This window comes from Scatophagus argus, chromosome 24 (assembly GCF_020382885.2).
Source record: "Scatophagus argus isolate fScaArg1 chromosome 24, fScaArg1.pri, whole genome shotgun sequence".
NCBI classification, from domain to species: Eukaryota; Metazoa; Chordata; class Actinopteri; family Scatophagidae; genus Scatophagus; species Scatophagus argus.
In genome coordinates this window covers 7147843-7172802 of record NC_058516.1, presented here as the reverse complement: position 1 = coordinate 7172802, position 24960 = coordinate 7147843, and the positions used below count along the sequence as shown (strand labels likewise).

At 42.4% G+C, this 24960-nt stretch overlaps 2 protein-coding genes across 7 annotated transcripts in view; both read right to left on the bottom strand.

The window, feature by feature from the left end:
* The window catches only part of nbeal1 (neurobeachin-like 1), a 40698-nt gene extending 23744 nt beyond the window's left edge, over positions 1-16954 (bottom strand). For 2 of the 3 annotated variants that reach the window (XM_046381992.1, XM_046381991.1), the window contains exons 1-11: positions 16830-16954; positions 15935-16307; positions 7260-7351; positions 5631-5792; positions 5334-5415; positions 4988-5115; positions 4195-4277; positions 2969-3054; positions 1754-2120; positions 1449-1555; positions 430-516 (exon numbers count right to left, since the gene is read on the bottom strand). In XM_046381992.1, coding sequence (XP_046237948.1) covers positions 430-516; positions 1449-1555; positions 1754-2120; positions 2969-3054; positions 4195-4277; positions 4988-5115; positions 5334-5415; positions 5631-5792; positions 7260-7351; positions 15935-15985 — 1245 coding nt within the window. In that variant the 5' untranslated portion in view covers positions 15986-16307; positions 16830-16954. The remainder of the gene's footprint in view (positions 1-429; positions 517-1448; positions 1556-1753; positions 2121-2968; positions 3055-4194; positions 4278-4987; positions 5116-5333; positions 5416-5630; positions 5793-7259; positions 7352-15934; positions 16308-16829) is intronic. The other variant, XM_046381993.1, reaches the window with a different exon arrangement.
* Positions 16955-18270: 1316 nt separating this feature from the next.
* Positions 18271-24959, bottom strand: stradb (STE20 related adaptor beta). 4 transcript variants are annotated; one of them, XM_046382024.1, is made up of 13 exons: positions 24754-24959; positions 23951-24165; positions 23287-23367; positions 22754-22961; positions 22391-22493; positions 22126-22247; positions 21869-21977; positions 21502-21625; positions 21245-21416; positions 21032-21136; positions 20689-20945; positions 20565-20607; positions 18271-20388 (listed from the first exon to the last, which is right to left on the bottom strand). In XM_046382024.1, the coding sequence occupies exons 6-13, from the start codon at positions 22213-22215 to the stop codon at positions 20227-20229; spliced, it is 1062 nt and encodes a 353-aa protein (XP_046237980.1). In that variant the 5' UTR covers positions 22216-22247; positions 22391-22493; positions 22754-22961; positions 23287-23367; positions 23951-24165; positions 24754-24959; the 3' UTR covers positions 18271-20226. The 4 variants fall into 4 exon arrangements, with proteins under 4 accessions (XP_046237980.1, XP_046237978.1, XP_046237977.1 ...); XM_046382022.1 differs by lacking the exon at positions 22754-22961 and having other exon boundaries at positions 22391-22496; positions 23951-24261; XM_046382021.1 differs by lacking the exon at positions 22754-22961 and having other exon boundaries at positions 22391-22496.
* Position 24960: the final 1 nt, after the last annotated feature.

Here is a 24960-nt window from a genome sequence, read left to right as displayed (position 1 = left end):
TTTCTAAAGGTGACTTAAGCAAGCAAGTGTTAGTATTTGACAACAGTGGAATGAGACTAAGGAATCAACTATCTTTGTCAAGGATCACTAACTCCAACATTAAGCTCAGTAAACCCAGATCATTTTACATCTTCCAGGACACCCGTACTAGCGCCATGTTTTTCTAATGAAAACCCAGGGTGGTGTAACACTTACAATCGGTTTAATAACACACACACACACACACACAGGACTAACAGTGTGTCGCTTAGTGAGTATTCTGTTGAGACATGATCCAATTACAAATAATTATCAGAGACAAAACAATGCTGTGGAGTGGCTCTGGTGAGGTGAGGTGAGGAGAAGAGGGCAGCAGGTGAAGGCGAGGGCAAGGGTGGATGGGGTAGGAGGGTGGTTGGTGAGTTGAGGTGGGGACTTTCTCGGCGGTACCTGAGTGTCCCCCTCTCCTGTCAGTAACATGTTGTTGGTTATATCTTTCTGGTCCTTGTCTGCCGCCGTGCACCTAACATTAACCAGCTGACACACACAACAGGCAACATGTCAACACAGCATGTGGGGAGGTTGACAAAGAGAGAAAATGGAGACAAGGGAGAGTCAGAGGGTGGTGCAGGGGGAGGAAAGATGCTGTAAGTGGAGGAGAGGGTGAGAGGTTAACAGCCATGACCCCTCGGCGGGGGTCACTGTGGGCAGGCGTGTTGGTGATCCAGCCTTGCTGTGGGGAGGTAAACATGCAAGGTGGGCAAAATGCTCTTTCTCACATGGGAAGAAGTACTAAAAATGACTTACAGGGTCAAACTGGTTAATAACGTATCCAAATTAGATTTTATATAGCTGGGGCCATTCTCACACACACAAAAAAAAAAACAAAACAAAGGCTAAAAAAAGTAAAGAAGCACCGAAAGATAAAGTGTGTCAGTCTTTACTTTAGGGCACCTAAGAGTATGTGTCCTTAACAGCTTAGGACTACTCTGCGTTCCTTACTGCAGTGTCTCTCAGTTCCTCTTAAGAAAAACTAAGCGCTGTCACAGTGCTGAGATCCATTGTGAATACAGCCCCAGAACGACAGAAACTCATTTAGTGTTTAAATAACAAATCCGCGAGTACACTGTGAGCCCTTGTATGAAAGCATAAAACTACTGAAAACACCATATTTTAGATTTGATAGTGCCTTTAAAATCTAACAAACCACTACATAAACAAAGACTGCAGTGGGGAAAACGGCATATTAAAGGATGTCACGCTAATACAAGGTTACAACTTCAAACAGCTTCAGGGTTTTTGCAGCCTCAGATAAAAGATATGATCAGGTGCAACTAATACACTTGTAATAATCTGACCACATTCTGAGCTACAAACTTAAGCTGAGCATGATCAAACACCAGATCCAGCCGCTCACAACTGAGCTGTGCCTTCGGGTTTTACGTGGAAAGAAAGAGCTGTACTCTTACCTTGCTGTTCTGAAGCAGTCGCGTCAGATGCTCAAAGCAGTTACTATTGAGGAAGATGGCTTGTAGAACTGGCCTGTCTGAACACAGGAACATGTCCCTGATAGTGTCTGAAAGACAGACAGACAAATAGACAGAGAAACAAAGGTGTTGAGAGAAAGAGACAGACACAAAAAGACGAGAGCGAGAGAAGCAGAAAGAGATATAATAGAAGTTGGAATAAGTTACTTCAGCAAAACACCTCAAAATAGTAACCTTAATATCACAAAAGTATTATCTGTACTCCTTACTGTCAGTTAAGACCCTACCAAGCATGTGTACTTGCAGCGCCACAAATCGGCTCTCCCAGTGTCGGCCTAGTATCGGCACTCGGCCCTTGGCTTGCTGCTGCTGCTGCTGTTTGGCAGCAACGATAGCCGCCGGGTCCGAGTTGAGTAGCTTAAAGTAGTTTTCCAGCACAGAGGCAATCTCCACTTGCCGCTGGTCAGAACTTGAGGCCAGGAGGCGCTGCACCACCTCCCGCAGGCAGCCCAGAGTCAGCAGTGCCTTACGGTCGGGGGCCTCGCTGTCCCAGTCCTCGCCCTCATCTGAGGAGCAGCTACCCATGGAGCAGTCGGCTAGCACCCGCATCAACACCTCCATGGTGGCTGGAGAGATGGCAAGCAGAGCATTCCTCTGCCAGAGGGGGAAAAATGGAGCGAGGGAAAACAAAGTGAGTTTAAAAAGATAGAGGACAAAGGTCTAGGGGTTAGTTAAGATATGGAGAGCAGGAGAAAATCCTTTATTTTGCTATGTCTTAAAGATGAAAACATTTTACTGACTGGTGGAACAATAGTGCTTCAAGGAACAGTTCAAAATTTGGGGAAATTAGTATTTTGGCTTTCCTTTCAATAGATGATGAAGGTGGATAACATTTTCATGTCTGCTTAGAATGAAGCCAGAGCCAAAACGTGATATGCTTATGTCTTTGGAATATGTTAGCTCTTTGGTACTTCTTTTTTGCATTTAAACTGATTATATGTCCTGTTTAATTTTTAGTTCAGTTGTTGCGTTTGTCTTATCCCTTTTGTTTCTCAAATGGTCTGATCAACCATCGTGTACAGTATGTACCCTTTGTATTCCGTTTGTTAGGTTAGTTTGTTCTTTTCAGTTCTATTGAGTTTATGTCAGAGCCCGAGGTGAGTTCTGTTTTATGGGCCCAGAACACTGATGCATATCTTACAAACTGTTCTTTAATTTTTGAATGAATAGGACCCACCCATAACACCTCATGCCTGCCAGCTTGGTCACTCACAGTGCTTAAACTTATGCACAGCCTCACTGTGACAAGAGGGCTAACTCTAACTGCACTACAAATGTTCTTTACCCTGTTAGTTTAATACAGTAGACAACAAGACTCAAGGCCAGACAATTTGCCATAGAAACCAGCACTAAACGTTTTTGTTGTTTACAGACCAAGAAAGTGGAAGCCTGGTCGAGCAGTTTTCATTCGAATGCATGCGTAGCCATCTTGAAACTCTTACCTGATCACCAGCAACTATGGCGCCAAACAGGTGCAGCAGGCAGCATTTCAGACTCTCCTTCAGGTGCTCACTTTCCTGGAAGCACTCTAGAACAAGGGCGAACACACAGACAAACAAACACAGTCCATTCATTTGATCAGCAGGTACGATGTCTGCTATGCAAATGTAGCACAGCCATGTATCTACGCCATAACCCACAGCAAACTCTATTTAAATGTATTCAAACAAAAACACTGATGAATGTACATACAGACACACCTTTTTCTTTTTGAACGTTTTCATATACACACATATACATCCAAGCAAGCATGTAAACTAAATGATATCTGCAAAGCAGATAAGATAGCACATAGAGGCATGTGGCAGCCCTGCCAGTGACCTCTGGGTCATGGTGCCCCCAGTCATCCATTAACTCATCTGTCAACATGTCCCACTGGGGAGAAGAAGTTTGACATCTTGGCTCCGTGATGTCTGTTTCCTTTGTCCACAATCATGCTACAACTATATTTCATTCTGCTATCACTAGATCGCACTTATAACAATATTATTCAATCGAACTTAAAAGAATCTGAACTTTTGTCTTTACCGTAAGTCTTCACACAGTATTCCCACAAATTTGTTCTTTGCACATAAAACACACACACAAGCAGTCTGTCAGGCCGAGCCTTGCTCATTTTCTTTGGTGTCAGACCACAGAAACCACGCACAGCACACAGGACAGAAGGCAGTGTTTGTTCAAAATGGCTGCCAGCATAGCTGAAGTGGCTCGACAGTCACCTTTCACTATCGGCGCATCTCAGCGCCTGGCAAACAGAACACAGACACAAAGACTGGATTCAACTGGGCCCAGAAAGAAAAGAAGACGAGGCAGCGGGAGAGAGAGAGTGAAAGCATGGGAGCTCTTAGAAAAAAGATGTCAAAAGAGAAGAGAACAGAATAATGTTCTGTGAGCACGAGCTGGCTTTTATATGATGTAGAACATCGCTTCCTTATCCACACCCGAAGAGGCTACTGAAGCGGGAGATGCAAAGTATGCACCATATACAGGAAGCACTGTAAAGTCGCCACAGTGCAAATAAGTCACACACAGCTTCATTTTGTTAGGGGCAGGTTAACTGAAAGCACTATTTTAAGACAACTGTTTGAATATCCACAATGCAACTAAAACTGCTTTGCACATGGAAAGAGGAAGGGACTGACAGTGTAATGAAAAACAAGAGACTTACGATAAAAGAAAGGAACAAACTCAACAGTGAGTGGAGCTGCCTTGTACTTCTGTCTGCTCCTCTCTACTGTACCCAGCTGCTCCCTGGGAAAAAAACACACACACAAACAGTTCAGGTAAGGCACAACAGAGGCACACACCACTTCATGCCGTCCATTCCTCTGTAGTCTTGCGAGCACATTATTCCTATCCATTCGTTCGTACACCATAAGGAAACTGGGAGTTGTCAGTGATTACAATATGTCCTTTAACTGCCACATAAAACAGATTTCAAGGGTTTCTCTGCACTGGCTCACTGTAAAATGCTGAATAGAATTTAAAATCTTTCTTGTCACCTACAAAGCCTTTAATGGTCAGACACAGTCATATCTTAAAGAGCTCATAGTACCCTATTGGTCAACTAAAACATGTTCTCAGGATACATGCTGGTCTGTGGAGCGAAGGGTCTCCAAAAGTAGAACTGGAGGCACATCCTTTTCTTATCAGACTAAAGGAGTATGGTTTCGACCTGCTCTATTTGGAAAATGTCATCAGACTTCACTTAACCATTTGCAAGCTTAAACCAGGCCTAGTTTAAGGCCAGAACAAGTAAACTTCTGAGTTTTTGCTCTTTCAGATTGTATTTTTTCTTACATCCAGTTTAGCAATCTGTGTTTGATAAGCCTTCTCTGTTGTAAAAACACCTTGCCTGCTAATATGAACACAGGCATGAAGTGAAAACAGGATGTTTAATTGCTGGTGAATGCGAGCCTTAATGATATCATGTTATTCGAAAACAAAGCCAAAGTTAATACCCGCAGGTTCGATGCCGCCAGTTGCGATAAGGGTCATAGAGGCTCTCGCAGAAAGCCAGTGCATGACGGACAAACTCCTCTGCCTGGCTCTGGTCTGCCATCTCCTTCTCTTTGGTCTTGCTCTTCAGCTGTAACACCACGCAGATCCACTTTACAACTGCTTTCAATATTTCACCTTCTATGCGTCTCAAAAGATTGCTTTTTCCGTTGCCAAACAGCCAAATAACTAATATGTCACTTCCTTACTCCAAAATAAATAAACCTTTCAACTACTATTTAATTAATAAAACAATCATAAATGAAAATAAAATGAAGGTCAGAGGGAAGACAAAGGGAGGAGTCATACCTGCTGAATGTAGAGTGTTGTCATGGTGATGATGTGATTGATGTATGAGCAAGTACCAATCTCCTCCACATTGGACAGGTTCCTTTAAGAAACACCCAGGCACACACGCACAGGACGAGTCGACCATTAGCTTATCAGTTCCTTGCTTTGGAGTGGCAGACATCCAAAAAAGGTAATAAATCTAAGCAATGTGTACTATTACACTGCAATACAGCACAACATACGATTCATAAGTTACAATCTTTTCTTTTCTCCTGCAAAGAACCTTTAGTATTAGTGTATTTTTAATGGCCAGACCTGCAGATGATAATAAGGAACTTGAGCAGCAGGAGAGCCAGGTTTTGTTGCTCAGGCTCCAGCCCGTCAGAGGCTTTCTGGACGCACTGCAGCAGCTGGTGGCGCAAAACCTGTAGGATGTTGTCTGGGAGGAGAGTCAACACTGGGGGAATCTCCTCTGGCCTGGAGAAGGAGAGGAAAGGAGGTACAGTTGCTAATATTCCAGGCTTAAGGGGTTAATATCAGGATTCATCAAGTGAGAACAATTTAAACTTAGCCTTTTGTCATGGAGGTTTACTATGGATATGTCACTGCAGCATAAACAAGGGTAACTTCAAGGATCCTGCTCTGCATTCATTCAATCACATGCACTCCTGATGTATTGAGGCATTAATTCCTAGGAAAAACAGAATTTGTGCTGCACTGCTCATATATGACAGAGAGAGAGAGAGAGATAAACAAATGCAATGAATGTTGGTGGGAAAGCAGGACAGATGTGGCAGCTGCAGAGGTAGTGGAGAGAAGGAGGGGGGAGGGAAGAAAAAGGAGAGAAGACACAGAACAAAAAGCAAAGAGACAGCGGGGGGACGAGACTGAAGGACGGAGAAAGAGAAAAAGCAGGACAGTATTGGAGAAAATGAGTCGGAGGAGGAAAAGGAAAAGGAAATGACAAAAAGAGGAAAAGCTTAACAAATAAAATTTAACCACACATATTCCTCCACCTCACTCTATCCTTTCACATGACTCTGTCTCCATTAAAAATGTGTCATCTTCCTGTGGCTTCATCTCACCTTAATGTGATCACAACCAACAAAATATCAACAAACCGAACATATTTCTGCATGCCCTGAAATACTGGATCCGGTCTTTGAGATTTGTGTCCAAGCAGTGACAGCCCCTTACATCAACCTGCATCATATGTTCACTTGTCGACACCAATCAGAGCATCGCCTTAAACAAAGTGTGACTGCTCTGCACAAAAACATCTGGTGCGGCTGCGCTATTTTGGGTTCTGCTGTGGAAGGCGGCACAGTACGTGGTCACGTTGTCAATGACGAATAAAAGAAGAGAGAGGTCTGATCTCACTCATGATGACCTAATGCAGAAACTGTATTTTTAAATGTAATAAGGAGGTCAGCATGGGACTAAATAACAAAAAATAAATGCCACCCCGGGGTGGTGTAGAGCAATAATTACCAAGCAGGGGCACTTGAGTTAAACAGGAAGTGTGAGTTAAAAAAATATATCTATCAACCTATTTGATTTACAGAGGAAAACAGCCAAATCATGTGGGTTGATTTAACTAGTTACCAAAAAGTAATGGACAAATAGAGAACTGGTTTTAAAATAGATAAAAGTGTGGATAAACAGTTAAAATAGTTAGCTTAAAGGAGAGTTTAAATAGTTATTTAAACATGACTGACAAAGAGTTGAGATAATTTAAAGAATTTCCTCATGTAACATATAAATTTCATAATTGGGCTTATCTTGGGACAGATTCTCTGTCCCAGTGATGCATTTTATATTTCCGGTGAGTTTTTCATAAACAGAAACAACTGGGTATTTTCCGTGACCAGCAATAGCATTTTTGCTAATACTACATGAATATATAAATACATCTGATTATGATCGCAGTTTGCCACAAGTTACCTTGAAGGTGGCTTTTCAAAGTCCACATCCAGGCATCGCTCATAGGAGCTGATGAAAATCTCCAGCCATAACTTCAAGTAGTCTGGATCCCTCTGAGATAGGATAAAAACAGAAAAACAAAGCAGGGAAGTGAATAAGGATGAAAAGAAAGGGCAGCATATAGTTAGCAGTCTTTGTTGACAAAAGCTGTCATGGTTAAAATACATACATATATTTCTGGCAACTGACAGGCCTTGTCTGCAGATTGCTTAAATGCAGTGTGTCTGTGTTTGCATATATATGTTTGTGTGTGTGTGTGTGTCTTCTATAGCCAGACAACAATACATATAGACCACAAACTTTTCTGTCTTGTTTTGACATGAAAAACTGGCACACACTTTCACACGCTACGCTTTCATTTCCTCAAGGACTTTAGCGCACGGGATGTAGTTTCTGCCTCCAGGGGGCTCTCAAGAAAAACAAAAGACCTAAGAAGACCAGGATCACAACTGTTGTCAAATAACCAGCACTGTCGACGAATCAGACATGACTCCAGCAGAAGCATTTACAGACAAGAGAATGTATTATTCACATCACATTTAAGTCATGTTAGTGGACTTTCTTATTCACTTTCTAACAGCTACACGTGTCCAAATTAAACACAACATTAATATGATTAAATTACAAACTTCTCTGCTTGTGAACATTGTTGGAAACATTTGGGATTACGTGAGCTCATTAGATATAGATGTTTTCGGACATTCTAATACAGCAACGCTACACATTATACCTTTAAATACTTTTCAAGAATCAAGAAGATTCTTGACTCTTTAAATACTTTTGAAGGCTACATTTGACAGGAGCAAATCCAGTTAAAAAACACAACATTTTTGATTGTGTAATGTAACATTAAAGTAAAAAACAGACAGCATTCAGTGTATACTGTACATGACATAAAAATGTTCCACAGTGGAACAGGAAGAGGAAGCATAGTGGAAGCTGTAACTGAAAGCATGCCAACCATGTGAGAGCAGGAATGTCTCAGGTAGGGTGTGTGTATCTTATCATTTTAGGGTGCCAAAGTTCAAACATGCACCTGTCCAAGTGGAAAACAGGCTTGGCTGCATTCTGAGGGGGAGTTTCTAACAGCCGGCCGATCAACATTTCCTAAATTCCTGGAACAATGCCCAGAGAAGGATGGGATGGCAACATCAGCCACAGAGGGAGGCTGGCATGACTGGGCCTCCTGGGTCAGAGGAGAGCTCCTTGTGTGAAATCCCCTCAGTCCACAGTCCACAGGAACAAACACAAACAAACACAGTGGACCACACAACAAAACTGCATAGATAGCAAGAACTGGGACAAAACAAAAATTGTGTCTTAATGCTAACTAAAGTTACATGTTACTTATTACATTGACTCTTAAATATCCAAACAAAAAATACAATTGGTGTAGATTAATGTCAGTTTACCATCATTATTATAATAACTGACAATGAACACAAGACATGAGTCACTTCTACACCACATATTAGTGAACTCAGGAGCAAGCCAGCGATTACACATTTACTGAGTTGCAGATGGCAATATTCTTAGCCTGCTAGAAGCAGCATATTTATTGTTCTGAAGGAAGTTTCTGAAAGTTTGACTTGAAGTTAATTTAATTATGTTATACATCTTCTTGTTATCTTAGCAACTGCTCAGCAATTATTTTAACAAACTTAATTTGGGCTTTGATTATCATTAAATCTTCATTTATCTACTCAAACCATCACCACTAATGGATCTGACCTGGAAACTCTCAGGACAAATGGCTTTGGCAACTCATACTGTAATGTTTTTATGTAATCTCTGCAAACACCGGACATAATTGATGGGTGTGTGCTATAGAAATAACATCTGAAGAGGAGGAACTGTTACAGCATACACCACAGATGCCAGAAATTAACAACACAGACCACAATTTTCAGGAACTAAAACGGATGCATTCAAATGACCTGCTTTGTTTGTCCAAAATCCAGGGATGTTCAGTTTAGAAAGATACATAACAAAGAAGCAGCAAATCTTTAGATTTCAGACATGTTGGGTACAGGGCACATGGATGTGCCAGTTCACCTTGGACACATCATTAATTCATCATACAGGAGTAATCACTTGCTCGGGACCCCCCCAGCAGATCCTGTCAGAAGGACTTTGGGCCATCTGGAGGGTGTGAGTATGAAATCTAGGTCAAGGAGGGCTGAAGAAGTAATCTGGGCAGATAAGCTCAGGTTTGGAAGCCATTCATTTAGGTAATGATTCAGAGGCATCCTGGCAAGAATGACTTGTTGATGGAACTAGATGAAAAGTGAAAGAGGAACATGAGTGTCTAAAACAAATTTCATAGCAATCTATCCAATGGGATGGAGACCACAAGATAAACACTACAATGAATGGAACAAGAAACAGCAGCCTGGCTTAAGCACAAACACAGTATTTTTCTTCTATTTAAGACAAAAATCTAATTAGAATCAATTCAAGATATGAGCTCCTCATAGACAACCAGCAATGGATAATATGAATAATATCATCATTTGCAATCCTAAATGCTATCTGTAACTGTATCCTCACACTTACAGACGTTTACAATGGCTACAATAACTACAAACTAGTTATGAGGCTTTACTTAGGCACAGTAACTAACATGCTGATGATGATAAACTTAAGTATAAATTTGATGCACTTGTACTTTACTTGAGTATTTCCATTTTGAACGACATTATACTTCTGAATAGACCCCAGAGTATTTGTGTTTTCCTTAGAGTGGAAACAGACACCTGGATCACCAGTCAGCTTTCATTTTCCCAGGAGACTTGCAAAGCTACATAGTGAAAGTAAGGTATATCGGAAACTAACCTAATGCCGATGGTGTCATTATTCTATAGCCATTATATTATGCAATGCACATGTACTTCATAACAATTTGTTACAGCAAAATACTTGTCTACTGCTAGTTTAATCAGCTGCTATGACTTCCCTGCAAATGGTATACACCTGAAAGTGTCCCATGACACCAATTTCAGACAAACAGGAAGAAGGCAAAACAGGAGGCAACGGACAACTCACATACTAGCTTATACACGTTCCTCTAAAGCTATTATTTTAATAGGGAAGAATTTGCTGAATGGAGATTGACACTGAAGGGAAAAACAGCAAACACTGGAAAAAATGGGGTTTTCTCAGGATAGGAGTCCATCTGGCTGCAGAGTGGGAGTAAGGCTGAAAGGCTGACTGCTTCTGTCTGCGTGTCACAGTGGGAATCGGCCAGAACGAAACAGGAAGCCAGCACTCTGCAATCCCTATGAAGTCATCAGAACAATCCTGCAATGTTGGACTGTGTGTGTGTGTGTGTGTGCAAAAGAGAGAGAGAAGAAAAGATGGAGAGAGACATCTGAACAGAGTCAGCAACAGCCACGTGCGAATAATATGTTCTGTTGGGAGAATGCGGCATGACGCTTGCATGCTTCTTTTTCCTGTTACCTTAGCTGCATGACTCACCAACTATAGTGAGACAAATACATTTATTTGTGCCCTCTGCTCAAACTGTTCTTAAACTTGAGCTATAAATACTGCGTTGTCTTTTTGTACATGTGTCTGTTGCTGCCAGAAAATTAGAAGTGACTGAATGATTGTGTGTGTCTGGAAGAATGTTCTCTTTTAGGCAGCAGCTTTGGAGCACAGATGCCCATTGAGGGTTAGGACTGTGGCAGGCAGGGACACACCCTGCTCTGCATGGCTCTGTTTATCCCTCGCCTTCATTACAGGCCTGACACACACGTAACGATGTGCACGTACAAGGAGGTATCCGAACTCAATAACAGTCACCTTGTCTCAGCTCCAACAACGATCTTATGTCCCAGTGTGCATAAGAACAAGATCACATGCCCCACCTATTTATATCCATTATCATATCAGGCCCTTTGCCAAGCTACTACATCACATTCCTTATGATCTGCAAAAGCTGACCTCTGTGAAACTAACAATGTCACCAGCAACACAGATCAATGCACTACACACCCACAGTGGGACTGGTTTATGGCTGCAGTGAAAGTGCTGATTGAGGGTCAGTGTCTCAATCCATTGACAGCCTTCATTCATTTCTCTGAAAGACATGAGATATGTGTTGACCTGGGTGAGTAGATCCGTCTCTGCTATGTCACACGATGCCCTTGCAACTAATAGCGTGTTCCCCGCTTTGGATGCTTTACAGCAACTAATAATAACAAAGCCAAAGACAAATTATCCACCTATAAAAACAGCATAAATTTTCAAAATAAAGTCAGAGAAAGACAAAGTCAAAGGCAAGGGAGGCTAAACCCACATAATACTGAAATGAACCCAGTTTTAAACACATGAATTACCACTCTAATAAAACAATGATGACAAGCATATAAAAACCCAAATGCTAAATATGCCACACAAACAGTTTTTCACATATTCATCCCATTTTCAACTAATTTCAAAGGATACTGATACATTTAAAAAAAAAAAATGGATTACTTGATTGACCTGTCATCAGTTGTTCTGTGTTGTTATGCACAGTAGCCACACAGTCCGCAGCTCTGCCCCTCCAGACAGGCGCGGTTGGCAGACTAGTCGGGTGGCTGCTTGCTTATATTGGATGGGTGACCTTGCTTGGTGGAAGTGGTACGGAGTTACTGAAACCACAATGTTTAAAGGTCTCCTCCCTAACAGGCAGCTGTGGTCATTCTGTTTCTGCAGCATCACAGCGCAACATCACCACCTATCATTGAATATCCACCCTGACATGACGTCATTGCCAGGAGTGTATTTAAAGAGGATGGAGGGAGGGGTTAAAGCCACATGAGGCATGTCGCGCACACACACAACGTCTGTGACATCAGTGTTATTCCACAGATATTCATAGCACAGAGGAAAAATGAGAAGCAAGAGGGGGACATAAAATGTAATAAGCCCCGGTGAGAAAGACAGCAAGCCTGAGGGAACAAACTTTGCATACCAGTACATTAACCAAAGCCTTAGTGAGCTTGTGTGACGAGTGAACAGTGTATGTGCATTGTGTATGTGTGCGTGTGTGTGTGGCAGCAGAGATTAGACTAACAAGCAAACAAGCAGCAAAGCTGAAAAAAGACCTGAGTAATCTACTTGAGCAAATATGTGAAACCACGACACTTTCTCCTCCTCCATCGTCCCCAGCTCAACCGTTCGGTTTTATTTCGCTCTTCATTTTTCATTTTCCTCCCACTGTTTTCACTTCTCCCCCTAGTATCATAAGTGCAGGGGTTTATGCAAATTTCTGTCCTTTCTTCAATCCAGTCAAAAAGTGTCTCAACGGGCAGACTTGGGTGGGGTGACATGAGACAGAACGACAGCTGTGTGAATGTTAACCAGAAATCCCTGGTTTGTGAACAATTAAAAAGGAGTGAGGATATCTTCTCTAGAAGATAGCGGACTCAGCTTTGAAGCCACTGAAGGGTGAAATGATGCCCCTGGCTGTCGAGGCATGTTCCCTGTGGTTGGGAATTAAAAAGGCTTTTCTCCAGCACACAAAGAGAGTAACTGGCATTATTCAGAACCCTGCTAAACCCTCCACTTTCTCTGACAAGTCCTTCTGGATAATAAACTTGTGAAAGAGGAGATCCACTGCTGCACTGTGTTGTTGTTACTGTATGTGAGCGGCAAACAACGGCTCCATGTGCTCAGAGACAACACTCTCGCACGAACCAATGACAGGCAGCTAAGAGGATCGCTGGTTACGTAACAGTCTCAGCATCATCTGTGACCTCTCAGCGCTCTACAACTACAACAAGTGAGCTGGAGTCGGCCTCTGCAACGACTGCAGATTCTCTTTAGAATTGGTAATATCATGTACTCTGTAACATACACAGTATGATCCAAGCTTGCATTAGGCAGCCACTGTGGGTAGAAACTTGAAGGGGTCTCCAGAGTTTGAGTGCCGTGATCTCACCATTTCAAAAGGGCGTGCCAACTCATTTTAAACAACGTATTGTAAAACTAAATGTCGCACATATACATGATAATATGCATCTACAGCACCAATCCAAATTGCAAGTGGAATGACATTGCAATGGTGTACCAGGCTCATCTTTACATGCATACTGAGCAATTTTGTTTGACCTAACAAAATTACAAGTTAATTCACAAATGCAATGATTAAGATTTTGACATTCAGTATAGATAAAAAGGCATTTACTGGGTCTGTCAAATAAGAAAAATACAGAACTATCTTCCAGCTGTATTCACAAATTATGGCAGTAATTAACAAACAACAAACCTTCATCAGCCTCAGAAAACAGTATGTTAGTTTGGAGCACAAAAAAACTCAAGAATGTCCAAAATGGGTCTTTCAGTATTTGATTACGTTGCAGTTGGAAGTGGGGCTACCCTTCCTTTAACATTTATATCATGAATCACACTGTTTATGACTGCCCTGAGTCTGCTTTAACTGCTGGACCAACTATAAATATTATGTTGGATTGTTCCACAGAGTGATTAAAATAAGCAACGGGGCATAAAGGATCAGTCACCTACCAAAACATCCCAGTGCAGCATCAGTATACATCAACACAACAACTCCTACACAGTCCTCAACACTAACTTTGATGCTACAGCTGCTCACCCAACAATTTGTGACCTCATCATAAATATGTGAACAGCTGCCACTGCTGGCTCGGAACATAAACTGAAATTATCATTACAAAGTCACATGACAACATTCTAAGCCCGTCTCCTTTCAGGACCAGGGGACTGGGTTAACAATCAGGTGAAGAATAATGACACAGAAAGACAAATAAATGACAGCTGATGTCCAGACAAAGCAGGTTAAGCTGGTTCTCCTGATGGGACCGTCTGCTGCTTGTACTGTCAACAATGCACATCCGACTGACTCTTCCACAGAGAGCAGTGCAAGTGTTCATCACTGACACGAAAGGCAGTGATGTCTCCACAGTTTTGCCAATCATTAAACAGACTGATAGCATGAGGGAATTATCATGACTACAGCAGTAAGACAAACACATTCCAAGTCATCAAACTTAACTATGTAACCTAGTTTAAAAAGCTTTTGCTTGTACTATTCTGTTTTATGCTCCAAAGTGGCAATGCTGTAATACTATCTGCAATATAAGCAAATTGTTGTGTTGGGGTGATAGAAGGTTGGTTGAGAAACAATCAACCTTTCGGTGGGACACAGGGGGTCTCAAGGGTTCACATCAACATTCCTCATCTGATTTAGGCCACGTGACGGCAGGTTGTCCTTACAGCCAACATATCCTGGCAACCCTCACATGCATGCACACATGTAGTGCAAAGACACCCCGCTGGCCATTTCAGCTGCTTGGGTAGAGAGACAAGCCTCCACACATATATATTTAAACGCTTCCCTCTAACCATCTCTGCCCTCACGCAGAGTGAAATATTGGCCTGGCAGACACTGGCTCACAGCCAAGATGAAATGAAATGATCCTTCCTTGCTTTGTAAACGCTTAGTCAATGCAAATACACACTCCTGCTAGAACAAATGCAATGTGTATGCTTGCAGCAATTGCTGACATTTTCACACATAACTGTGACAAGTGTGTGTGGGTAGCAGTGTGTCTGAATACTTCTGCTATGGACCCCAAACACTCACACCACTAGCATTAGGTATTCTATTTGTGTCAGCATTCAAGCTTCTGTGCTTGGTGAGGATTATTCCATGTCATAACCTTAACTTGCAGAAAACAGCTTTGCTTTTATGGAACAAATACCTCAGAGAAGGTTGTGTACTGTGTGTGTGTGTGTGTGTGCGCTAAAGTGAGGGATTACCGTGGGAAGTATGTGTGCAACTGCAGCCAGGCTCACGTGAGGAGCAGCTCAGGCAGGCAGTTTAGATTGGACGGCAGGATGTGCGCATGCTTTATCGCCAAGTGAATTAAATCTAGCCAATAGCTGACTCAAGGGGTGCTGTCTCTACCAGAGTGTCATTCATTCATCTCGGCTGTAAAAGCTGAGCTGTTTCCTTGAAACCCCGCTCTCTTACCACAGCAGTGCCCACCACATTATGAGCTCATTCTACCATAAATTCCCTTTACAGCCTCACATGACCACACAGCATTAATAACTAGCACTGTATAAATGTTGAATCTTCATCATTCAGTACCAATGTGATGGAGGTGCCTCCCCAAGCACAGCTACAGAGAAATTGTCATTAATTTGAATTGGTTCTCTTCATTATTCATTTGTAAGCCTGATGTGTCCCCACTGCCACAAATAGATCCTTCAGGATCTACAAGCAATTTCAACAGTCTGTTATGTTAGTTATGCTTTTTGGAGATTTTTGCATCCTGAAAAGAGTAATACAGGTATGATACGAAGCTAAATATTATCATGGAACAATGACTATCTGTGATTTGGGTATAAAAATATTTGGGGGAAAGCTTTGAAATCCCACATCGATTTGTCTTACTACAAAACCATAGTCTGCCAAGCTGCTTTTGGATTCTATCTGTTACAAAACAGCCTGTAACACTTCCAAAATATAAATACCAAGAAAGAAAACTTTGCCACGGAGAAAATGTCATCACACTGTCCATAACTTCAGCTGATGATATTTTCCTGGCTGTGGGAGAGTGTGTGTGTGTGTGTGTGTGTGTGTGTACAGGAATACACCTCACCTTAGTGCAATAGAGCATCCAGACCTCATACAGTCTTTCCTTGGATGCCATGGTGCCAGTGAGTGGCACCCTCAGGCTGTAGTGTCCACCTAGGTCACTTCCCTAGCTCCTTCATGGCTTTCTGTCATGAGCTAAACATCTGCAGCTAACCTTCAATGCTCAACATCATGACTGTCCCACTATGCCAAGGTGTAGCTCTCCTTATAAGATGCAAAAAATGGACTGTGGCAGGCGTGTTGTGGCAGAAACTTTCCGAAAATTATTCCATGGCGGAGGAAAGCTGTGCCAGTCCCAGAAAGGTCTCGATGCAGCTGGGCCTCCTCTTCCACTTCTTCGGCTTTTCTCGGAGTATCAGCGTGTATTCCCAGCCGCGCTATCAATGATAACAACACAGACAATTACATTTCACCGAGGCGGAAGTTTTGTCAAAACGAATGGTGAAGCTTTTCATTGCTAGCAGCAACAGAAATTCCACCAGTAACGTTACTGCCTGTGCACTTTGAGCTGCCCCGCTGGCTCTAAGCGCAGACAGACTGAGGCGATACACGGGGAAAAACAGACACCATTAATAATGTCTGTTTCTGTTGTGTGCTCTACAAATAAGCCACAAGCAGACCAGCTCGTCCCGTGACAACGCTACAACGCCCTCGGTTATCCTCGGCAAACATTACCGTGCCAGTCGACCTTACCTGACCAAGCTAGCTAAAAGCTAGCTGTCAAAAAAAGCCTAACGTTATTTCTATCTTTTAGCCTCGCTTTCTCCTCCTCCTCCTCGTGTGACAGAAACGCTTCGTCCTCCCAAGCCTGTCCAGTTATAGAAACCTCGTATAAAAAATAAATGTGTTAATTCTTGATAAAATACGCTTAAACCGTCGAGAAACTGAAGACCACTCACCTGTATCAGGAAAAGACCAACTGTCACAAACGCCGTCTCCAGAGTTGCTGTAAATGCGCCAAGATGCCGACAATCACACCTTGCACGTAACCAACAGCTACTTCCTGTCAAAGTGCAGCCGGATTTATTTCAAAATAAGAGAGCCCATTCTGAAAGCACAAAATTAAAAACTAGAAGGTAAGAGCAGATTTATTATTTAGTTTCAGTTAGCCACACGTAGATGGCAATACATATGTGAAGTATTTAACCAGTGGTGCCTCATGAGTTGTATTCTGCACAAGGTACTCTCGATATGAGACGAATTTTTAATTTAGTAGGGTAACCGGATACATATTTCACTGCAGTAACTGACACAAAAACACCAAGTTAACCAAGTGAACATTTTCAGGCTTTAATTGCAGTTTCAGTATAGTATACCTGTTTCGTTTATTAAGTACTCAACTTGTTTTCAGGAAATACATCGCAGAAAAGGCTGCATTGTTTGTAATTGGTATCTTAAGGCTTGGTCTGTTTGCGACAATCCAGCCACTTTACGTTGTCGATGTGGAGCTGGATGGTTACGGAGCTCCATGTGGTTTGTTATGATGTTGTATTGCCACGTAGTGGAGTTGTAGAGAACTGCAATGTATCGCTGTGTTTCTTTGTCTATTTCATATATCCATATTTATGTATAAATATGGATATAAGAAATGCCTACAATTACTGGAGTATTTTAAATAAAAGTTTGAAGTTTTAGTTAATTATATATCAATTATACAAGGATAGAAATTACTTCTGAATGGATTTTTTTTAACATTTCAGTAAGCCTACCGTATTTAAAAATTACATTGCTTCACCAGGTGTATTTTCAATCACCCCTCTGCACTACTGAACAACATTAGTCATCCTTCCCCATATCTTCCCAAAAAACACTGTTGAAAACAATATGTCACGTGTTATTTCCCTCTTTGCAGTAGCTCTGCACTTTTAATCACGCCATTCTTGTTTGAGTTATTTGACAGGCTTCTGGCTTCTGCTTCTTCTTTTAAAAATGGTTTGAAAGGGTGTTTGAAATTATTGTCACTGTGAAACAAGATCATTCATTTTTCCTGCATAATTCCTGCTGATACAGACTAATGATTCTGGCAAATTATTAATGAGATTTTGAAACAGAACACGACCTTTGGTGAAGGATGAGGTGTGCAGTGAAAATACATACATAGTAGGGTTGTCAGCATAGAGTATATGCATAATTCCTTCTTAAGCATAATGTTAACAGTCTATTTTAAATGAGAAATAAAGGATTTCTCTAATAATTAACTATTTCAAGTGCAGCTGATTGGAAACTGACTTGCCAGCAAGTCTGCATTTTCAGTATGTACTTCAACAAGACCGGCTGCTCTAATGCTGCCGTCAAATTGTCTGCTGTAAATCTAATCAACCAATAGATGGCGACAAATAGTCAGGTTTTGTGGTTGTTTATTAAATCAAATACCAGATATTTTGATATAAAGGAACATTGCACCCTATACAGGGGAGTAGCTTTGACTCTGTCCAAACAGATTGTGCCTTGAAGAAAATTATTAACACAGGACAAAAGATGGATATGATTGACTTAATATTCTGAACATTTTGGGCATCCACACTGATGTATTTGGTAACTTTGAAAATGCATGATAACCATTTACACCGGGGGATCATCTGCAAATGTCATAACTATACACTTCTTCATTATCAAGTGAGCCTTCATGTTTGGAGTTCACCGTATAACATCTTGGTCTTGATCCAGCTGTCAATAAACCTGCACTTTGGCAGGTTTGGGCTTGAAAACTTGTTGTCCTGACAAGTTCCAGATGAATTTAAAACCAGCGAAGAAGAACCAAAAGATCCAGACTCCTTTCAAATAATCAACATTGTAATCTAGATACCAGGGCCTGGTCTTTTCATAATCCAGCCTCCAGATCTGAGCAGCTCCTACAGGTCTAACAGTCCTGAGGAGTTCAGGCCTTGAAGAAGATCACAGCGTGCATGTTGGAAGCACAGAACGAAACACACACGTAACACTTTTCTATCAGCATAAAACTATAAAGAAATCAGTCAAGGCTAACAGGAAGTTTAGAAATCAAATATTGTATATACATACTTCTCATTTATAATATGTGTGTGTATATATAAGGCTCATACAGCTACCATGTCTGATATGTACTGTGGGTCACAGTTCTCTTACACAGCACACTTAATCACAGTTACAGATAGATCTCCGTATTCAGAATGGAGGTTTCAGTCAAACATAAAGGCATTGTCGGATAAGTGGTGACAGAGCACGGCAGAAATACTGTTTTGGTGTGTCACTGATGATCAGGGCAGGGAACGTTTTCATCCACTGTTTGTACTGATGCCTCCTAACATGGAACATTAGATAAACTCTATTGTTCACGTGGATAACATGTTTTAAAACGACTAAACACGAACACTGTGTGCATATATGTTCAAAATGTAGTAAAAATCTATTTACATATTTGACTGTGGACAGTTTTTTTGTTTTAAATGTCTGGACATTTTGACAAATTAGCACCATGAAAAGCATGTCCATGGGCCTTTCCTGTCTGTAGTGTATCCATGGATGTGCAGACAACTACCACTGGGTTACTTTGACCCTGAAGAGGATTTTAAAATGTGGTGATTCAGAGATAATATATCTCCTCTGTTTAGTATATACGCATCTACAAGTATGTGTATCATACCGTCATCGTCAGGAAGTGAAAATTTTGAAACACTTACACTGTGAAAACGCCTGATAGAGATGAATATATATGCACGTATGTGTTGCAAAAGTTTTGTTTTTGTATGTCAGTATTTACTATTCACAGTCTGTTTACAAAGTGACACCTTAAAGGAAAAATCCACCCTCGCTTGGTGTCTTACACTTCAGGGCCTTTTTGTCAGCTAGGTTTTTGTTGTATTCACAAACTTATTTCATACTCAGTGAACAAAAAGTGCATGGTAAAAACAACAAAATGTTTGCAGATATATATTGTTACAACAATTAAGAATTTCTGGGTGGACTTTTCCTTTAAATCATAGTTGCCTTTTACCTCAGAGGAAGTGCGTGATTATTAGTCAACTCATCTTTTGTTCTGAAACTTGTTCACAGTCCATTATTATTATTGTCAATGTAATTATGGATCCTTTCTATATTTAATGAGAGCAGCTTAGTTGATCCAGCACTTTCACAGTCACATCACCAATCCATGACCCAAACATATACCAAAACCTACAAAACTACTTCAAAAAAAAAAAAAGGGCTCAGAGAGTCGGGTTATAATGATTAAAAAATAAAAGCACAGTAGAATTTGGCCTCATTGCTTTGCGTTGATTGTCTTGTGTTTGGCTTGCTAGTCACATTTGGAGATTTGGGTTAGGAGAAGTCCCACACAGCTTCAGCGGTGTCGGTGGTGGCTGACGTTGGAGCATGGCAGGACGGGCCGGGGGGACAGGATACTGGAGGGTCCTCGGGGCTGGTGAGGGGCACTGCTGGGTACATGAGGCTGAGGAAGGAGTCTCTGGTGTGCCTCTTCACCTGCCAGAGAACACGAACGACGACGATGAACCATTGTACCAAACTTAATGCAATCACAGACTGTCTAATAAATCGTGGATGGAGAGAAGAAGTATCTTTCCTTGCTGTCACAGATTAGTATTTCACAAGAACAGAGCTCCCTTGAGAGAAGCAGACACTGAACAAAAGAAACCCACCTGCTTGAAGAAAGCGTGGGTCAACAGTGCAGATGCTGACGGTCTACGGGAAGACAAAGACAGAATTAACGCTCTGTCACTCACGTTAAGGTCTGTGTGCTGAGTGGTGATTTAATGTAATCACCTGCGCTCAGGCTGCTGCTGCAGACACAGCTGGACCAGGTTGTGCAGGGTGACCGAGTGGTTTTTGGGCCCTGGGCTTTGGGGTCGGTCAGCAGGAGGAGCTGTGGCGCTGTGCGTCAGGCTCCCGGTGGCCACGCTCTCCCCGATGCCCGAGTCCACCCCGGACCGCGACACCTTCAGCCCGCCCAGCTCCCCCAGTGGGAAGGGAGCCACGTCGAGCAGGCAGCAGTGGGAGCCGCGCAGCTTCTGAAGCAGCATCTGGACATTTCAAACAGTGATGCACACTGTGCACAACAGTGCGGGTCTTGTAATTTAAGCAGTCTGGATGGAAGAGTTTTCATTACCTGAGTGGGGGGCATGTCCTGGAAGGGTACCCTGCCGCTGACCAGCTCACAGGCCACGATGCCTAAACTGTAGATATCTGACTTGACTCCGTAGCCGTGCAGGTCCTACTGAGGCGAGGACAGACAGAAGACATTACAAAAAAAAAAATTATCTAGCTGAGCTTTCAGTATACCTGAAGAAGTGGATTTCATGTCTTAATCCGGAGTCCTGACCTGTCGAAGCAGCTCGGGGCTGAGCCAGGGCAACAGAGCGGGGCTGTGATGGGGCATGTCAAACACTGCCCTCATCATCTTCCCCTCACGCATCATACTATAAACACTGTGGAGCCCTGAGAGGTAGACACGTCCTTCTCCTGACAGCAGGATATGACTCGCCTTCACCCCCCTGATGGGAGAGGAAACACATTAAGATCCAGATATTGATCTCTTATTTTCTTTGTATCCTATAATATCTCCTGTCTCCTACTGACCGGTGAACATAGCCCATGCGGTGCAGGTATTCCAATGCTTTCAGCACACCATACAGCAGGTACGCTATCAGCGATTCACTCATTCCATCTGGGAAATATGTTCTTAGTAAGGTGTCTGCAGAGCCTGCAGGCAAGAGGAGAAGGGGAAGCAAAGGACAGATGAGCAGTAATTCATACCGACTCAAATCCTTGTACTGGAGAAACAGGAATTAGAAAAATAAATGACTTTGATTATCAAAAAAGTTGCCAATTAATTTTCTGTTGACTGACTAAACAGTTATTCAGCTCTTGTTGATTCAATGGCTTTTACAGAACAAAAAAAAAACAAAAAAAAAACAAAAGCTACCGAGGTGTGGCAGTGACTGACCGTATGTCATGAGCGGAGTGAGGACCCACAGCTGGCAGCAGGAGCTGAAAACCAGGCGAGAGGTCAGCAGGTTGGGGTGACGGAACAGCCTGGACAGCAGGACCTCGTTCTGGGGTTTAACACACAATCAGACATGAAAAAAATGGATGGAAAACAGTTGTTAGTTGGTTGTCCATTTACAGAACTTTGTCTTTCTGAAACACTCCAAATAAGCTTTGAAGAGAAGAATAAGTGTCAGTTTCTGGACGGCAGCTCACCATGAGCTGCAGCAGCTCCTCCTCAGTGCACTCGTCCAGGTTGGTTTGTTTGACGGCCACCAGCTGGCCAGTAGGGATGTGGCGTGCCATGTTCACCTGGCTCAGGTTGTTGAAGCCCCTCCCTGTGATACAGATAGTCAACCTGAAGTGAAATCTTACTACATTTACAGCAGTTTTGAAGGATTTGTGTGGGAAATTAGGTGCAATTTCAACTTGTTGCAGTTGTCTTGACTACTGCAGTAGTCTGACTCAGTGTTGTTCTCACCCAGCTCGGACAGCAGCTGGTAGTGGGCTGGCTCGGCTGACAGCCCTGTGACATCATCGCCACCTGCTGGTCCTTGCAGGGTGTATTCAGAACCGTCACAGCTCTGCTTTGAAGCATACACACATACACATCAAACACACATACACTGCAATTATCTTGAAGGTAACAGAATGGAAAATACAGTCGCTCAGCAAAGCACTTCAGCAAATAAATCTGATTAGGCAACATAAACACATGTGCATTAAGTATCTATGACCTTCATGAACCTCTGTCAATGACAAGTAGTAAGTCACAGTATACTGACAGGACTGAGCATCCTCATTCACAGGCTCAGGAGAGCTGGAAGGCTTCTGAAACATTAACCTTTTTATTTGCTGATGAGTTAAGGTTTAAGGGGACGATGACTGCCAAGGGAGGGAGGCTGAGAGGGGGGGTTCAGAGATACAGACAGACTGGTTCTCTTCCAGCATCAGACAGGTGTTTCTGATGCTGCTTTGTTTAAAACACACCGGCTGAATGTGTTTTACTGCTTTCAACCAGCATTTTGTCTGTATCATCACAGGGAAATGACCTAAGACACAAGCAATACATTTCTAGTAGTTCATAATGATGATTAAATACGCTGCATTAAGATTGATTACAGTTACGAACAGCATGAAACAGGAGATTTTTTTGAGATCTTGCAAATCACATTTTTTGATTCAGATGCTTTAAAAGGGTTTAAGTGTTACAAATAGCTTCAACAGCTGCAATATCCCATAATTGCTGTTTTTAAAAACTTAAAGGCAAAGGTTGAGCAGCTCTGACCTGATTGATGATACATGAATAGTGGTGAAATGATGGAAAAGCATCAGTGTGACGCCTGTCTCCATGCTGACAGTGTCTTGGCTACTGACCAGGAACTGGTGGCTGGTGTCCTCGTAGCGCTCCTCTATGTCCAAGGGCTGGACCTGAGCATGGGAGATGCAGGAACAGTCCTGGTGAAGGGGGGGAGGAGCACAGGTGAGACATGCCCAACAGGACAAGGAGGAGTGGAGAGGAAACACGGAGCTTGGGAGCGGGCGGGGGGGGGGGGGTGATACATTTCCTCAGGGGGAGGTCGAAGGTGGGGGGGTAAGCAAGCATCATTGAATATGGGCTGTGAGCACTTACATTGCGTTTTGTCAGAAGTGGTGGGTGGAGAGAGAATCAGAGTGGTGATAACAGGCAACAAAGAGGCAGCTTACTGGCTGGAGTGTCCCAGCAGAGCAAGATAAGAGCTGCATGCATTATTAAATATGAGGGATCATCTAGTATGGATGCAAATGGGCTACACCTTTCAGACACTATATCTAAAAAAAACATCTGACAGCTCATATAACTCAGAAAAGTACCAGCTAGATCATCTGATATATGATAAATATATTGGTGCATCGCTATCTGGAAACACCCCATTTCAGGACTGATTGAATCTGCCATATCCCACCCGAGACAATCGTGACTATACATCAACGAGGTCACAATTCACGCACCGCACGCACAGAGGCACAACACAGAATCCATGCAGCGTGATATCCTTACCAAGAAAGACATGGAGTCCTTTTGGCGGTGGTAAAATCACAGGCTTTGGCATTCATCCGCTCACGGGCCGCGGGGAACCGACCGCGATGGAAGGAGACAGGAGGACAGAGCGCAGCAAGGTAATATGAGACGAACGGCGAATCCCCCCCTACACTAGAAAGCAGCCAACATCCATCCAACTTCAGCCATTCATCCATCCGTCTGCATCAGCTGATCTGGAGATGTGAAGGAACGACATGAAAGTCACTAGCGGAAATCCCGTCCAGTCGAGTCAGTGCCGCTGACATCAGAAGGGAATTTGTGAATGAATCCTGGAAAACAGTGTTTGATTATAGAGCTGGCCAATATGAATATAATTTTAATTCAGATGCAATTGATTATGATGGACCACACATGGGAACCGATGGTGCCGCAATTAAGCTTGTTGTTTACGACCAAAATTAATAATTAACAACACAATTCTCAAATTCAGCTCCACTTCAAGGTTAGATTAACTGCAGCCATTTTTGTTTCATCAAGGGGCACATGACAACGGTTAATTTCATCCCTTAGAAAACTGTTTTTGTTTACTTTTTTGTATTATTGTGTTTTTACTCTGTGAAGGAGGGAAATACTGGACGGTCTTCACAAAAACAATAACACACGTCCCCTGGGTCTCCCATGTCGTTAGCCAGGCTTATTAATGTGAATATATTCGCGTGGTTCAAGCTCAAACACTGAGCTAACGCTAGCTCGGTTAAAGAATGGCTCTGATATTTATTGTGTTTATATGAAGTACCTCGTAGCGAAAAGAATCTGCTTACCTTCTCTCGTCGACAGCTCCAGCGCTTCGACGTAGCTAAACAAGTTAAAAATACAAATCAGAGCCTGGTGTCCTAAAAGACGTCTTGATCATAAAGTTTAAATTCTTTCATTTCGCCTCCAGTTTATAGGGGTGTGCAAACAGTCGCGATTTTTAACGTCGACATCGAAGCGCATAACATCCTAAAAGGAAAATTCAATCTTCTGAC